This window comes from Grammomys surdaster, unplaced genomic scaffold, assembly GCF_004785775.1.
Source record: "Grammomys surdaster isolate TR1022 unplaced genomic scaffold, NIH_TR_1.0 125584, whole genome shotgun sequence".
Lineage (NCBI taxonomy): Eukaryota > Metazoa > Chordata > Mammalia > Rodentia > Muridae > Grammomys > Grammomys surdaster.
The window spans coordinates 148,441-167,111 of NW_021620430.1; the positions used below are offsets into that span (position 1 = coordinate 148,441).

General features: G+C 37.7%; 1 protein-coding gene across 1 annotated transcript; it reads right to left on the reverse strand.

Annotated features, from left to right (window-relative positions):
• Positions 1 to 11,448: 11,448 nt before the first annotated feature.
• LOC114638393 (protein PPP4R3C-like) lies at positions 11,449 to 13,926 on the reverse strand. The gene has a single exon (XM_028786816.1). The coding sequence runs from the start codon at positions 13,897 to 13,899 to the stop codon at positions 11,449 to 11,451; it is 2,451 nt and encodes an 816-aa protein (XP_028642649.1). The 5' UTR covers positions 13,900 to 13,926.
• Positions 13,927 to 18,671: the final 4,745 nt, after the last annotated feature.

The following is an 18,671-nucleotide window of genomic DNA, read 5'->3' on the forward strand; positions in this document are numbered from 1 at the left end:
CCTTGAAATGCCCAAGATGCAACTCACAGGCCACATGAAGCTCATAAAAAAGGAAGACCAAGTGGGGGTGATTCCGTTCTTCTTAGAAGGAGCAACAAAATACTCAAGGGAGTAAACATGGAGACAAAGTGAGGGACAGAAACTGAAGGAGGGGCCATTTGAAGACCTTTCCACCTGAGTATCCACTCCATATGCAGTCACCAAAGGTAGATGCTGATGTGGAAGTCAGGAAGTACATGCCGATAAGGGCCTGATATGGATGTCTCCTCAGAGGCCTTCAAGAGTCTGACATATTCAGAGGCAGATGCTCACAACTAGCCATTGAACTGATCATGAGGTTCTCAATGGAGGAGTTAGAGTGAGGACTGAAGGAGCTGAAAGGGTTTGTGGCACCATGAGGAGAGCAACAATACCAACCAACCACAGCTCCCAGGGTCCTAACCACCAGCCTGGGAGCACTTATGGAGGGATCCAGGGCTTCAGCTGAATATGTAAGAGTAGTGGGGCCTGCCGTGCACAGGTGGAAGATGAGATCCTTGACCTCATGAAGGCTGAACGCCCCAGGGGGTGGGAAGTTTGAGGGTGGGGAAGTGGGAGTGGGAGGGGGTAGGTGGGGGTTACATCCACAGAGAAGAAGGAGGAGGGGTAAGGGGATGGGGGGTTCCCGGGTGGGTGGGGGATGGGGTAAGGGGATAACATATGAAATGTAAATAAAATATCCAATAAAAAAAAAGAAAAAAAAAGAGTGGGCTGATAAATCTACATCCACCCCTTAATGACTCCTAAAGCTTTTACATTTAAAAATTTGCCTATTTCACAAATAGACAAGATTCTTCTATTATATGAATTTGATTATGAATGCCTTAGGGAAACTAATATTTTATTATTTGTTTGGTCCTTTATTGTGAATTATATGCAAATTACTAGTTGGTAAAGATCAATGATAAATACTCAGAGCCATTTGTCAAAATGCTGAAACCATTCTGAGTAAAAATTCCAGTTTCTTCTCTGATTAAAGCAAAAACAAAAACAAAAACAAAAACAAAAACAAAAACAAAAGCAAAAACACACATCAGTTCCTACTACAAAAGCCTATACTCAAAAAAACTGGAAAATCTTGATGAAATGGACAACTTTCCAGACAGATATTAGGTATCAAAGTTAAATCAGGAGCAGATACACCATCTAAAAAGTCCCATAACTCCTAAAGAAATAGCAGCAGTCTTTAAAAGTCTCTCCACAAAAAAAACAAAAAAACAAAAACAAAAACAAAAACAAAACAGGACTAGATGGTTTTAGTGCAGAATTCTATCAGATGTTCAAGGAAGATCTAATAACAATTCTCTTCAAACTATTCCACAAAATAAAAACAGAAGGAACACTATCCAATTCATTCTATGAAGCCACAATAATGCTTATACCTAAACCTCACAAAGACCAAAAATGAAAGAAAACTTCAGACCAATTTCCCTTATGAATATCGATGCAAAAAACTCAATAAATTCCTCACAAACTGAATCCAAGTACACTTCAAAACAATCATCCATCATGATCAAGTAGCCTTTATCCCAGGAATGCAGGAATGGTTCAATATTATGAAATCCATCTATGTAATCCATTATATAAAACAAACTCAAAGAAAAAAAACACATGATCATCTCACTAGATACTGAGAAAGCATTTGACAAAATTCAACATCTCTTCCTGGTGAAAGTCTTGGAAATATTAGGAATTCAAGGCCCATAGCTAAACATAGTAAAAGCAGTATACAGTGAGCCAGTAGCCAACATCAAACTAGATGTAGTGAAACTTGAAGCATTCCCACTAAAATCAGGTACTAGACAAGGCTGCCCCTTCTCTCCATACGTATTTGATATTGTACTGGAAGTTCTAGCCAGAGCAATTAGACAGCAAAAGGAAGTCAAAGTGATACAAATAGGAAAGGAAGAAGTCAATATTTCACTATTTGCAGACAATATGATAGTGTACTTAAGTGACCCTAAAACTTCCACCAGAGAACTCCTAAACCTGATAAACAACTTCAACAAAGTGGCTGGATATAAAATCAACTCAACCAAATCAGTAGTCTTCCTCTACTTGAAGGATAAACAGGCTGAGAAAGAAATTAGGGAAATGACACCCTTCACACAAATAGTCACAAATTGTACAAAATATCTTGGGTGTGAATCTAACCAAGTAAGTGAAAGATCTGTATGACAAAAACTTCAAGTCTCTGAAGAAAATCTAAGATCTCAGAAGATGAAAACATCTCCCATGCTCATGGATTGGAAGGATTAATAGAGTAAAAATGGGCATCTTGCCAAAAGCATATTCAATGCCATCCCCATCAAGATTCCAAATCAATTCTTCATAGAGATAAAAAGAGAAATTTGCAAATTCATTTTGAATAACAAAAAACCCAGGATAGGGAGAACTATTCTCAACAATAAAAGAACTTCTGGAGGAATCACCATCCCTGACCTCAAGCTGTACTGAAGACCAATAGTGATAAAAACTGCATGGTATTGGTACAGAGACAGGCATGAGGATCAAAGGAATAGAATAGAATGCCTAGAAATGAACCCACACACCTATGGTCACTTGATTTTTGACAAAGGAGCTAAAACCATCCAGTGGAAAAAGTACAGGATTTTCAACAAATGGTGCTGGTTCAACTGGAGGTCACCATGTAGAAGAATGAAAATCATTCCGTTCTTATCTCCTTGTACAAAACTCATGTCCAAGTGGATAAAGGACCTTCACATAAAACCAGATACACCGAAACTAATATAAGAGAAGTTGGGAAAGATTCTTGGATACCTAGGCACCAGGGAAATGTTTCTGAACAAAACACCAATGGCTTATGCTCTAAGATCAAGAATTGACAAATGGGACCTCATAAAATTGCAAGGTTTCTATAAGGCAAAGGACACTGTCAATAGGACAAAACAGCAACCCACAGATTGAGAAAAGATCTTTACCAGTCCTACATCCAATTGAGGGCTTATATCCAATATATACAAAGAACACAAGAAATTAGACTCCAGACAACCAAATAACCCTATTAAAAAGTGGGGTACAGAGCTAAACAAAGAATTGTCCACTGAGGAAACTTGAATGGCCGAAAAGTACCTAAAGATATGTTCAATATCCTTAGTCATCAGGGAAATGCAAATCAAAATTACCCTGAGACTCCACCTGACACCTGTTAGAATGGCCAAGATCAAAAACTCAGGTGATAGCAGATGCTGGCGAGGATGTGGAGAAAGAGGAACCCTACTCCTTTGTTGGTGGGATTGCAAGCTGTTACAACTACTCTGGAAATCAGTCTGGTGGTTCCTAAGAAAGTTTGACATAGCATTACCTCAGGACCCAGCTATACCATTGTTGGGCATACACCCAGAAGATGCTCCAACATGCTCCACTATGTTCATAGCAGCCTTATTTATAATAGCCAGGACCTGGAAAAAACCCAGATGTCCTTCAACAGAGGAATGGATACAGAAAATTTGGCACATCTACACAATGGAATTTCACTCAGCTATTAAAAAAATGAATTCGAGAAATTCCTAGTTAAATGAATAGAACTAGAAAATATCATTCTGAGTGTGGTAACCTAATCATAAAGGAACACATATGGCATGTACTCACTGATAATTGGATATTATCCAAAAAGCTCACAATATCCAAGATACAACTCACAGATCACAAGAAACTTATGAACAAGGAAGACCGAAGTGTGGGTGCTTTGGCCCTTCTTAGAAGGGGTAACAAAATACTCATGGCAGCGAATATGGAGACATAGTGTGGGACAGAAACTGAAGGAGCGGCTGTCCAGAGCCTGCTCCACTTGGGTATCCATCCCTTGTGCAGTCACCTAAGGTAGACACTGTTGTGGATGTCAAGAAATGTATGCTTAAAGGAACCTGATATAGCTGTCTCCTTAGATTTCTGCCAGAGCCTGAAATATACAGAGGTAGATGCTCACAGCTAACCATTGAGATGATCGTGGGGTTTCCAATGGAGGGAGTGAGAGATAACATTGAAGGAACTGAAAGGGTTAGTGGCCCCATTAGGAGAGCAACAATACCAACCAACCAGCGCACCCATGGTCCAAACCACCAGCCTGTGAGTACATAGAGAGGGACCCATGGATCCAGCTGTATATATAGGGGAGAATGTCAGTGTCAGGCATAGGTTGGTCAGTAAGTCCTTGGTCCATTAAAGGCTGGATGCCTCAATGTGGGGGAAATTGTGGGTGGGGAGGTAGGAGTGGAAGGGTGGGTGGAGGCATATCCTTACAGAAGCAGGAGAAGGGGCATTGGGATGGGGGTTTCCTGGGTGGGTGGGAAAGTTTGCATCTGAAATGTATATTAAATATCAAAAAAAATTTTTTCAGGAGGAATCACAATCCCGGACCTGAAGCTGTAATACAAAGCAATAGTGATAAAAACTGCCTGGTACTGGTGTAGAATCAGACACATTGATCAATGCAATTGAATCAAAGACCCAGAAAGAAACCCACACACCTATGAACACTTGAGCCAAAACCATAAATGGCAAGCCAAAACCATACAATGGAAAAAGAAAAGCATCTTTAATAAGCAGTACTGGTCAAACTGTAGTTTTACTTATAGAACAATGAAAATTGATCCATATTTATCACCCTTCATAAAACTCAAGTCCAAGTGGCTCAAGGACCTCAACATTCAAATAGACACACTACATCTCAAAGAACATGAAGTGGAAAATATCCTTGAAAGGACTGATAAATGAAATGATTCCCTAAACAGAATACCAATGGCTCAGGCTCTAAGATCAACAATTGGTAAATGGGAACATAACCCAACTAAAAAATGTGGTATAGTGCTAACAGAAAATTCTCAACAGAGGAATGTCAAATGGCTCAGAAACACTTAAAGAAATATTCAAAGTCATTAGTCATCAGAGAAATGCACATCAAAATAAATCCTTGTTTCCATTTACACCCATCAGAATGGATAATAGCAAAAACTCAAGAGACACATGCTGGCCAAGATGTGGAGCTAGGAGAAAAATTTTCTATTGCTAGTCAGAATATAAACTTAAAGAGCCACTTTTGAAATTAATGTGGCAGTTTCTCAGAACACTGGGAATAGTTCTACCTCAAGACTCAGCTATATCACTCTTGGGAATATACCCAAAAGATGCTCCACTATTTGATAAAATCACTTGCCATTTTAAGTTCATAGCAGATTTATTCATAATAACCAGAAACTAGAAACAATATACATGTCCCTCAACTGCAAAATGGAAGAAAAAATATGATACATCTACACAATAGAATGGTATTCAGGTATTATAAATAAAGACATCATGAATTGTGCAGACAAATGGATGGAATTTGAAATTATCATCCTGAGTAAGGTAACCTAGACCTAAAATGACACTCATGGTATGTACTCACTCATAAGTGCATATTAGACATAATGTAGAGGATATCCACACTGGATTCCACAGACCCAAAAAAGCTAAACAAAAAGGAAAGCCCAAGCAAAGATGTTTGAATATCACTTAGAAAGGGAAATAAGTAGTCATGGGAGGCAGATGGAGGGAAGGTACAGAGTCTGAAAGTTGACCAAGATAGAATGCGGAATGAGATCATGTTTGGAGAGAGAGACTAGAAAGCCATAGAGCCAGGAGAATGAATGGAAATCTGTAGATGGTGGGGTTGGGGAGTGGGGGTGTATTCAGTAGACATGCTAGAGACCTGGGAGGTGGGAGATTCCCAGGAATCAATTGGGATGACCTAAAATGAGACTCAAAACAGTAGGGGGAAATGGAATCTAAAGAGATCTCCTCTTGTAGCCAGGCAAAACACCTTTGGTGCAATAGGGACACAAACCCACCTACCAAAATTTTGATGCAAAATTTATCTTGTCTAAAAGAATTGCAGGGAGGATAGAGCAGAGACTGGGGGAATACTCAACTAATGACCTGCCTAAGTTGATTTTTATCCCATGGGCAAGCACCAAACCCTGAAATTATTAATAATACTCAGTTATGCTTGCATACAGTAGTCTACCATGAGTGTCCTCTGAGTGTCTCTACCTAGCAGCTTACTTAAAGGAATGTAAATACACACAGCCTAACAGCAGTTGGAGCTCAAGGACTCTTATGGAAGAATAGGAGGATGTTGGGTTAAAGTATATCCCGGACCAATTGTTGGGTTAATGTATGTTCCAGATCTGCCCCACCAAATGGCTAGGGCCACTCGGGTAGACAGAGGCACAGGAAGTTTGAATGCACTCTCCCCATGCAGGTTCTGTGTGGGCATTTGGCTATGGGAAGCTCTGGAACCCAACTCCAGGGGTTGGGGGGCACAGTCTGAGGTCCCTGGGGACTGCAGTAGTTGGCTGGGGGTGTCTCCAGGCCAAAAGGTGGCCAGGGACCAGCTGATTCTCAGGCTTTGAGTCTGCAAGCATCACTGTGAGTCGCGAAAGAGTTGAGAATGAAGTGGGGGTATATGGGTTGAATTGCCCAGTGGCTGAAGGGAAGAGACAGGGAGAGGTTCCAGCTCTGTCTAGAGGGGATAGTCATAGCAGTAGGCTTGCTTGGATTGGTAGTCCTGTGTCTGGGAACACAGAGATGTCTTCTGTGGGAGATTAGACAGGTGTTCCCCATGGCAGGTTCTGATGAAGAGAAACAGTCCATGGTTTTAAGATGTTTACAGTCCACGGTTTTAAGATGTTTATTGTCATGGCTGGCAGTAGATGAGAAACTGTATCCCTGTTTTCTCAGGGCAGGCCGGAGGTTAAATACATTTTTCAGGGAGGAGGGTCTGGGAAGGATGCTTAACTGGCTATGCCCCTCTGGTCTTTAGGTACCTCATTAATATGGGGATCTGTCCATGAGGCTCCATGGCCTGTAGTCATGCCTTCTACTTGTAGAGGGGCTAGTAAGAGTATTTCCCTTAGTGACTAAAGGACACAAATCTATGGAGGGCTGTGACCTTATGTCAGGAACCTGGAGTCTGGGAGCATAGTGAAATGCATGCAGTCCCTGAGGATCACTTGGAGTCTCTGACAGTTTCTAGGCTATGTTAGACCAGAAACCAGGCTGCCTTTCATGGTCCTACAGGAGGAAGGATTGCAGGCCCAGAGGGGGATAGGAACTCCACAGGAAGACCAACAAAGTCAAATCACCTGTATCTTTGGGGCTCTCAGCAAATAAACTACCAACCAAAGAAGACACACAGACTGGACCTAGGCCTCCCAACACATATGTAGCAGATGTTTATCTTGGTCCTCATGTGAGTCCCAAACAACTAGAGCAGGTGCTATCCCAAAAGCTGTTACCTGTATGTGAAATATGTTCTTGCTGGGATGCTTTGTCTGGCCTCAGTGGGAAAGGAGGCACCTAAATTTGCAGACTTGATGTCCGAGGAGGAGCCTCACACACTGAGAGGGGAAGGGGTGGGAAAACGGAGGCTAGGATTGTCGGAGAGGGTGACAGGGAGAGGTCAATGAATGGGATGTAAACTGAATAATTAAAATTAAAAAGTCAATCAACAAACAATAAAACAAATAAATGCATAGGGGGAAAAGTGGTTATCCACCAAATTGGAAAGTCTAAAAGAATTGAAATTTTTCTCCATAGATGCCACCTACCAATGTTAAACAAGACCCAATAAACAGCTTAAATAAACCTATAATCTCTAAGGAAATAGAAAGTAGTCTTTAAAAGTCTACCAACCAAGCAAAATAAACAAAATAGCAAAAAAAAAGTTAACAGCTCCAGATTCAGTGCAAAATTCTACCACATTTTCAATGAACTAATGTCCATATACCTCAAATTATTCCACAAAACAGAAACAGAAGGAACATTATGAAACACATTTTTATGTGTTCCCATTCACCCTGTTACCCAAGCCACCCAAAGATTCAACAAAGAAAAAATTATAAACCAATTTTCTTCATTAATCTAGGTGAAAAATACTCAATGAAATTACTGGTAAACATGAATCCAATAACACATCAAAAATGTCATTCACCATGATCAGGCAAACTTCATCCCAGAGTTGCAAGTTCATTTCTCCATATCAAAATCTGTCAAACTAATCCATCATAAAAACAAACGTGATCATCTCATTAGATGATGAAAATACCTTTCACAAAATTCAACATTCCTTCTTGATGAAATCTTAAGGAAGTTTAGGGGTGCAAGAACATCCTTAAATGTAATAAAGACAGTTTACTACAAGCCAATAGCCAACATAACATTAAATTGGTAGAAACTATAAGCAATTCCATTAAAATTAGGGACAAGACAAGACTTTCCTCTCTCTCCACATCTATTCAATGTCATAATTTAAGTTTTAGCTAAAGTAATGAAACACCTGGCAAAGACCAAGTAGATTAATCTTGGAAAGGAAGAAGTAAAAGTGTCATTATTGCAGATGATATACCCCTAAAATTCTACCAAGGAAATCCTGCAGGTAAACAAACACCTTTAAGGAAATTAATAGATAAAAATTAATACAAAAAATCAGTATCCAGCTTATACACAAATGCCAAATGAACTAAAAAGAAATCAGTGAAACAACCACCTTCATAATAATTAGGAATAATATAAAATGTTGAGGTAACTGTAATGAAGCAAGAGAAAATATGATAAAACCTTTATGCATCTGAAGAAATAAATTGAAGGAGATACCTGAAGATAAAAAGAACATTCATACACATGGATCAGTAGAAGTATATTAATAAAAACCACATGGTATTGACATAAAACCAGACAAGTTAATCAAGGGAATCAAATCAATTTCCCAGACATTCAAACACTTATGGACACCTGGTTTTTTATAAAGAAGCTAGAAATTCTCAATGAAAAAAAGGAAAGGTCCCTCAACAAATAGTGGTGGTCTGATTAGGTATTAGTATGTAGAAGAATGCAAATGAATTTATATTTGTCACCCTGCAGAAAACTCATGTCCAAATGGATCAAAGACTTCAATACAACACCAGATATATATTATTTGGAAATTTAATTTAATGCTCCCAATCACATTCACTTTCCAGTCCTCCCAGGTCCACCCCAACAATTGTGACCTCTCCAAATATCAAAGAAGAAGAATAAAAAAGAGAAAAGAAAGGAAAAACAATACTATATTAAATTTTCTTTGCTCATATACTGAATGGACCATGATCTAACTCTGAGTGTCCAGCACTTTATAGATAACTGAGTCCTTTCCTAATCCCACCCGTGCCTCCCACAGAAATCTGTCAACTCTGAAAAGCTGTATTTCAGCATTCCAGTTACTGTTTTTAAGAGATTGTTTTTAATGGCTACCTGTCTAGACTGTTTCTTTTGAGGGTTGGGATGTGAGAGAGATTGACAAAGAAACCTTCTATGTCTCTCATTATCAACTGTGAATCTGCAGTCACTGATACCACTGCAAAAGAAGCTTCCTTTCCATTTATAGACAGTGGCATCATAAACCTTAGTCTTCCACATGGTTTCTGGTGACAGTACAGTCCGAAGACATCAACATGTCTCCACAGTCAATGGACATCCCCATAGCCTTTGGGGGTAACATGAGCCATGGAAATCAACACTGCTCTTGATGCAGCAAGGGCATTAAAACCAACATGGAAACTGGCAGTAACATAAAATCTCAGATATCAACAGGGCCTCATGAAGCAGCCCAGGCCAGTCACATCACCATGGCTTCTCATGGCAGCTTAGTTCTCTGACCTCAACATGTCTTCAGGTGGTAGCATAGACAATGACTATCCATATGGCCTTTGAACATAACAAGGGCCATTACCATCCACTTAGCCTCCCAACACAACAAGACCAAGGACTCCAACATGGCCCTCGGTTGGAGAATGAACTATGGGATATCATCATGGACTTATACATATTTCTTAGCTACTATGTGGATACTACGGGATCAAATGCAGTTTTATGGAAGTGTTCCTAACTGTTGAACCAACTTTCTGGCCTCCATATATTGATTTTTATCATATGTTTCATCCCTACAAAAAGTTAATAATATGCTTTCTTTTATGGCATGAGACCTCATTACAGTTAAGAGACTGAGTCTCAGAGAAGATTTTGTCATTACACTTTTGAGCAATGTCAAAATCATTATAGACTATGAGGTGTTTTACAGTTACACTATATACCTTTTATAATTCTGTATGAGATGGTGGAAGGTTATGGCTAAATAGTTATATGTTTGCATGTTAGGAAGACAAGGGTTTAATTCTTAATTGTTAATAATTAACAGAATCTACCCTTAAGGACAAATTTCTTTGCATATATATGAGGTAGTTTATAGACTGAGATAATTGAAATTGGAAGACTCAACTTGAATATATATGACTCTGTACCACTGGCTGATGTCCGACACTAAACAAAAAGAAAAATTGAACTAAGCCTCAGAAATCATCTAGTTGTTTGTTGATTGTGGGTAAAATGTGACAGGATGCTTTAGATTCTTCCAAGAACTGAAGCGTGTACTCCTCACCAGGATGGAATGTATTCACTCACACTGTAAGACAGAGTCAAATTTTCCTCTATTAATTTGTTCTGTTAGTTTATTTGATCCATCATACGTATGTACATACATACATACATATGGTTGCTGAAATTATATATATATATATAGTGTGTGTGTGTGTGTGAGTCTGTGAATGTGTGTGTGTGTGTGTGTGTGTATCCTATTATGTACCTACTACTCTAAGGAAAAAGACAAAGCTTCATTAACTTTCTCTAACTTGATATTTGATGCATACTATTTCATCCCGTGAAGATCCTACAGAAACCACATTAGAAATGGTACTATATTTATACTTATATTTAATATTTCTTATCTAAAAAGATGTACATTAACAGCAGCTACTTTAGGATCCAGCTTAGCACTTTATTCACAAAAAAATTTACTGAATTGCACTAGATGTTTCTTTATTATTATTCATAATGCTGAAGTTCTGTTAAATTTTCACAGAAATGTTGAAAAATCTCACTTTATTTTTATTTCAGTATGACTTTGTCTTCCATACAAACAAAAGATACATTAGACAAACTTCAATTTATGAAAAAATGCCATTGCTAGATGATTTTTTACAAAGTAGGCTTTGCAATAAAATCTTTGTAGTTGCTTATAATATGAAGATTTTAGTAAAAATTGAATTACTTTAACAAATTATCTCCTCCTCCCAAACCATGTTGATTAAATAAGATGATCTTCTTAAGAATTTATGACTTAGTTACTGTTTATTTTACACTATGCATCTATATTATGGGAGGTTTTCTTTATATAAAACTGAGGTCTCTTATTAATTATTTTGTTCCAAATTTTACCATATTTAAACCCATAGAAGAAAGATTTTTAACTAAATTTTTCAATTTGTGATATTTATAGAATTTTACTTGAACTTGGAGATAAGGACCTCATATGATTTATGAACTAAGAGTAGGTCTTTTAAGGGGGGGTTCCTCATCTTTGTCATCATTTTCATTTTCATAGTTATCATAAGAATCATCATCATTGTCACCATCAGTATCATAGGGGTAATCCACTAAAGGAACAAAGCTGCTAAAGTGAACTGTAGTCATTTCATTATCAGAATCATGACCTTGAGATGAACATTTAGACGCTTCAGATGATTTTCTTTTGGGGCGTTCTATTTCATTTTCTCTTTCATTTTTTTCTTTAATTTTCATAAATATGTCATAATGACTTTGAAAGTCACTTCCTACTGGTAGAATAGCTCCTCCTCCTCCTCCTCCTCCTCCTCCTCCTCCTCCTCCTTCTCCTCCTTCTACTCCTCCTCCTTCTTTTTCTGATTCTTCTTCTGTGATTCCTCTACAACATATGTCTATGTCTGCCTTGACTTTTACCTCCATAACTTTAATATGTCTACAACATATTTTCTGGTATATCATATCATCTAAATACCTTTGTATTCTACTTTCCCTCTTCTTTTCCTCTTCATATTTAATCTTCAACCCTTTAAAGGTCTGGACATACTCAATTGATTCAAAAGGAATAAAAAATTTTTCCACAATGTTTTCAATGAGAGACTTGATGTTTTCTTGTCTTATAAATTCAAATAGCTCAATAATAGCTGAATTTAACATATTGTACCGAGGTCCATTATGCATAAAAATATTTACAACTGGTTCAAATAGATTTTTCTTAATTATGTAAAGATTATACATTTCATCTTTAAGGCCAATCATCTTTCTCATAAACCGAACAGCACACAAAATCAGAAAAGTATGCTTTGAATTCATCAGCACTAAGATTCTGCTGAGCAAGTTGTTGCTCAAAATATAATTTTTTATATACGTTGAATGGCATTGCACACAAAACATGAGTATTTCTAAAATTACTTCCAACAACTGTGCATTTTGATAATTATCAGGGCAGATGTTAGCCCTATTTTCATCTCTGTCATTTTCTACTCTGGTGGACAAAATTGGTGCTATGAGGTTGTTCATGCAATGTGTGTAGAAGAAATTTAGAAATCCCTTTCTTTCACATCCATTAGCTGTGACACACATATTTTCTGGATCAAGAAGAGCATGAAGAACTGCTGACAAAATAATGCCTCGTGAAAATTCCGGATCAGAATCACAGATCATTTTTTTGATCATTATATTAATGAGAATGTTATCATTATCTTCACTGTCCTGAGCTTCTTCCATTGCATATGCTTGGACTAGTCGAGGATTATATTCTACTAGATAAGCAAATATATCCAGAGCAGCTATTTGTGTTTGATCATCATGCATGTGTACTATGACTTTCAGAACATTCATGATTCCTAGCTTTATCAGTGTGTTTATTAATCCATTTTTCTCTTGAGACTGTAGTGTTCTGGCAAATACACAGAATTCCTTGAAGAATAATAACAATTCATGCCTTCTCTCATCACTTATATCATTATCTTTTAACTGAGCAAAAACTTCAAGCAAAAAATTTTCGTCTTCCTGCAGCATTGTGATTATTTCAATTTTATTGAAAAAAATCATAGTAGTAAGATCAGAAAGAAGATCTGCTTCAAATATGGATGGTGTGGGCAACATAATATCATGAACATATTGCATTCTGTAGGTCTGTTGTATTTTTTGCCTAAGTTGGGCTTGTGTTATTGGGATAACTTCCCTGAATTTAACATTTTGAGTCAAGAATTCCCTATGCCGCTTTGGCTGATCCAAACCAGGGCCATATTCAAGGCATCCTACCACATCCATGAAAAATTCATCAGAACACATGATCTTAAACAAGCGTGTATCATTTAGAAATAGGATTCCTTTAATGATGCTATTCAAATAGTGTAAGGCTTCCATGTTCAGCTTTTTTTCACAAGTGTTGAACAGCTGGAGCAGTTTTTTAATGTAACCTTCGGTTTCTAAGACCAGCACCAGCCTTTCCTTGAGGCTTGGCATTTCATTGACAAAAGTAAATAAATTTACAATGTTTGCAAGTGTAGTGAGTTTACAATTTGGCATCTCAACCTGATTCCAGCTCAGCGGCAAATCTTCAAAGCTTTCTAGATCACCAGTAAGTTCTTGTGTCATTTCTAGACTTGGATCTTTACCTTGAACTTGGCAGATATCTTCCCAGATTTCTTGACAACCACTTGGTTCCTGGAAATGTATTGCCATGCCATGGTTCTTACCTTCAGACCAAATGATTATATCCCCTTGCTGTTTCTTATAGGGCACGTTAGGATGTATCTTATACTCCATAGTCAGTGAGTGATCTGACTCTGAATGAACAAGCAGGCACACACCCTCGAGCCGTTCGATGTATTTGGATGAAATTTGTCCTGCACATATGTCTTTCCATTTCTTGCCTTCTACCATGACATAGACTTTTACTCTATGAAGTTTCTTGTCCATGTTGGTCCTTGGCCTTGCCTAGCTAGCCCACGTTCTTGTGCAGACCTCGGCTTTTAGTACTCTGGCCAGAGGTCACTATCCCTCGCTACCTTAACCAGGAGTGTTGCCGTGGTCGCAATTCTGAAAAAAACATAAGAGAGCAGATTATTGGAGTTTAAATGAATAGCAGAGTCTAAGAGGGGTCCAAAGACATTAGGATTACTGAGGTGGGGGGGTCCTGATACTTCCCAATCCTCTATTACTGAACTATCACCAACAAACCTCTCGCAGAAGCACTTGAATCTCTGAGCCTCCCTTTGTTCTGGCAGAATCTTGTGATTCACCCAAGATTCTTCCTTAAAGGAATGTGCTTATGTAACAGATACTCTTAAAGGGAACTGCCTTCCTTACCTTAAAAATGTAAGCCTAGAAAATACTATATAACCTTTCTATAATGGAGTTTGTTTCTCAGAAATATTTTTACTCATCAGAAGTGTGGTGTGTAGGTCTTTAAGCAAAAGAAAATTTCATTATCTATGTTTTGGTCTAATATATCCTTCATTCATTATGCCAATGAAAGGCTGGGACAAATTTAAAAAAAATACATCATTTACAGATAGGATGCCTTTCCCAGAACCAAAGAAATAAAATTGTGTTTCTCTACAAGATATACTCCTGTATATCTTGTACTGTATATCACATGCCTATATATTCAGGCATGATATTTTTATGAAAGGGAAAAAGGTTAGGTCCATCATTTCATTTTGTTAAGCTTGAAATTTTAGCTTCCAATGGGTAAAACATTTCCTCAAATGATTTCCTTTGCCTAATCATGAAATTTGTTATTGAGAAAAACTGTCTCAAAGAGGAAATGAGTAAAATTTTGCTAAGATTTTTAAATTATGGCCGTTCAATGCCTTTAATACGCTAGAGCCATTTCTGTGTGCATTTCTGGCCATCAGAAGTCCAATACCCAACTTAAGCAGAGACCATCTACTTAACCAAAGGCCACTCTGGCTAGAGTACCAGAGAAGAAATGGAAACAAAGTACAAAAAAGCATCCAAAAACCAAAAATTAAAAAAAAAAAACAGCAACCACCACAACAACAAAATCCTTCCAACAACAAACCTCAGAAGTTGGCACCTAGAACAATAATCATAACAAACCCAGATGCCTATTCACCAGTGTAAGAAAGCAATCTATGACATTCATGGTATTTTGTCAGAGGCAGATCAACCAGATGTTGTTTTATTACGCTGAATATCACAGAACCTTGCTCTTCTGAAAAAAAAGCTTGCAAGTACTGGAAGAAGTGAGTCAGGCTTTAAGCAGAAGCAAGAGATTAGTGGACTTGATTATTTCTGGTAGAATAGCTTTAATTACATTAACTACTAGCACCACTGCTTCTGCGATTGCTTTGACACAAGAAGACAGCTACTTTTGTGAACCATTTAGCAAAAAATTGTGACTAATATGTTGAATATACAAGAGGATTTAGATAGGAATTTGGAACATTGGATTGATCCTCTTTATCCAGTTTGAATTATTGGAAAGAGGTTCAGAGTTTAAGAGTAAGGAGACATCTCACATATCATGTCAAATACCATTGGATTCCTGTTAGTTCATAAATTTACAGGGACAGTCACTATAATCAGAAAAAAGTTTAAAGATACTAGCAGTGAATTTGGTATAAGTCTAATACCACTCTGGATGCTTTAACTTTGCATAGTAAGCTTCAGAATTTCAAGAATGCTGCTCTGCTGAACATTGATTCACCAGATAATGCTGATAAAATTATCCACGACCTGAGGTCAGCATTTCTGTTTTGGTCAAGTTTAAAGAATGGCATATATAGCTTGATCAGGCTAGCCGTTTTTGTCCTGGGAATAGTTTTATTCCTGCCCATTGTGTTAAAGTTTGTCTTTAACAACATCAAATTGTTGGCAGCCAAAGTACATGGTTTGAACCTGAAAATTGACCCACAGATAGAGTTATTAAATTAACAGGTTGGCAAGCAAACAGCAGGTAAGATTCTGCACAGAGCCTTACCAACCTAAGACAGAAGTGCATTGTCTTTGGTAATGCATATTCCATGATGGGTAAGGAAGACATTCTTGTTAGAATGACCTAAGACAGGCACAGTTTTTTTGTGAATCAAAAAAGAGGGAAAAGAGAAGAGTTTTGGGGCTGCTTGGCAAGAAGTTGACATGGGCCAAGGGGAAGGAAATGGGATGCTTGACAGGAATGTGACATTTGCCTAGGACAAGAAAACGTGCTTCAGGCAGGAATCTGACATTGGGCTAGAACAAAGAAATAATTTCAGGGAGGAATCAAAATCTTAGGCTAGAACAAAGAAGTGGTTTCAGGCAGGAATCTATACCTTGGTATAGAACAAGGAAGTAGGCTTTAGACACGAAAATGACTTTGGGCTAGGACAGAGAAGTAGGCTCAGATATTGTGGTCATACTGATTAGCCCTTAGAAACAGTGATCACAGGAGTGTCCACGAAACTTTGCTTATTGACTTGCTGCTTCTTTGACTATTTGTTAGTTTTCTTGCTTGTACCTTGACTATTTGCATATATTGTATTGCTAGTTCCTCAACCTATAACTGATCTTAATACTTGCATGTAATTAAAATGGCATAAAAGCAAAAAGGAGGATGGGGATGGGGTAGGGATGTACTAGAGAGGGGAAACGGAGAAAGGGGATGACAATCGAAATGTAAATAAACAAAATATGAAATAAAAATAGAAGAAAAGATGTTAAACATATTAAAAATTAAAACAAACAAACAAACAAAGAAAAAACAAAAAACAAAAATCAAAACAAACAAAAAGGAATAGGCTAACAACATGGGTTCAAATTTCAAAGACAGGATCCATCATTCTGCTGCCTACAAGAAACACAACCAAGCAATAAAGATAGACATCACTGTAGAGTAAATGAATGGAAAAAGGGTTTCCACAGAAATAGAGCCAAAATACAAGCTGGGGTATCCATTCTAGTATCTGATATAATAGATCTTCAACTAAAATTAATTAAAAGTTACAAAAAAGAACCCTTCATCTTAATCAAATGCAAAACCTACCAATATGATATTTCAATTTGGGACATCAATGCCTCGAACGTGAGGGCAACCACATTTGCAAAAGAATCATAGTTAAAACAAAAATCTCACATCAAACCCCATACCATAATATGGGATATTTCAACATCCCATTCTCATTAGTTCACAGGTCATCTGGACAAAAATTAAACAAAGAAATAATCAAACTTACAGACATTATTCATCAAATGGATCTAACAGACATGTATAGAGTATTTCACCCAAACACAAAAGAATATACATTGTTTACACCTCTTGGATCCTTCTCCAAAGTTGATCATGTAGTCAGTCACAGAATAAGCATGACCAGATACAAGAAAATTGAAATAATTCATTGTATCATATCAGACCACATGGATTAAAGCAGGCTTTTAAACACCAACAGAAACACTGTAAAGAATACACACTCATGGAAACTGGACAGCTCTCTACAGAATAATCTCTGGATCAGGGAGGAAATTCAGTAACAAATCAAAGAATTTCTTGAATTCAATGAAAATGAAGACACAACATAACCAAATTTATGGAACACAATGAAAGCAATGCTAAGAGGAAAGGTCATAGCAATAAATACCTCCAAAAGGAAATTAAAATGTTATCATATCAGCAATTTAAATGTATACCTGGTAGAATTCTGCATTAAATCCATTTTCCATGCACTTGGTGGTGGTGGGTAGGTTTTAATGTCTTCCTCTATTTCCTTTAGGAATATGGGACACTTTAGATAGTTCATCTGCTGATAAGTCTAAAGACTTTTTAGAATTCAACAAAAATGAAGATACAACATACTCAAATTTATGGGACACAAAATTAAACAGTGGGGAGGGGGGACTTGATGAGTCCACCTCCAGTAGAAAGACAGAGCATCAATTGGAGGGATGCAGATACCATCCAACATTCCAAAACACTGACCCATAGTTGTTCCTGTCTAAAAAAAACTGCATGACAAAAAAGTACAAGAGACTGAAAAAAAGGAGGTCCAATGACTGGCCCAAATTTGGATCCATCTCAAAGGGATGCCCCAAGGTCTGAAATTATTACTGATGCTATTTATGGTGTACTTACAGACAGGAGCCTAGCATGACTGTCCTCTGTGAGACACAATAAGCAGCTGAGTGATAGAGAAGCAGATACTTACATCCAACCAATGGAAAGAAGCTGAAGAACCCTGTGGTTGAATTAGGGAAAGGCTAGAAGAAGTTGAGGAGGAAGGCTATCCCATAGGAAGACCAGCAGTCTCAACTAGCCAGAACCTGTGAGATATCTCAGTAAATGAGACCCCCAAACAGGCAGCATACCTATCTGGTCCAATGCCCCTAGCACATACACACCAGAAGACAGCCTGGTCTGGCCTCAGTGAGAGAAGAGGCACCTAATTTTTGAGAGACTTGAGGTCCCAAGAAGTGGGGAAGCCTAGTAAGGACTGGAGTGGGAATCGGGACATCCTCTTGGAGACAGAGGGAAGGAGAAATATGATGTGGAACTATAGAAGGAGAGATTGGAATGGAGTAATGACTGCACTGTAAATAAGTAAAAAAATAAAAAAATAAAAGTAATAAAAAAAGAAAAAAGTATACAAAAAGTATACCTAAGTGCTCTAGAATCAAAAGAACAAGCATGTGAAAGTGGAGTAGAATTCATAAAATAATCTAATTCAGTCCTGAAATCAATCAGTTAGGAACAA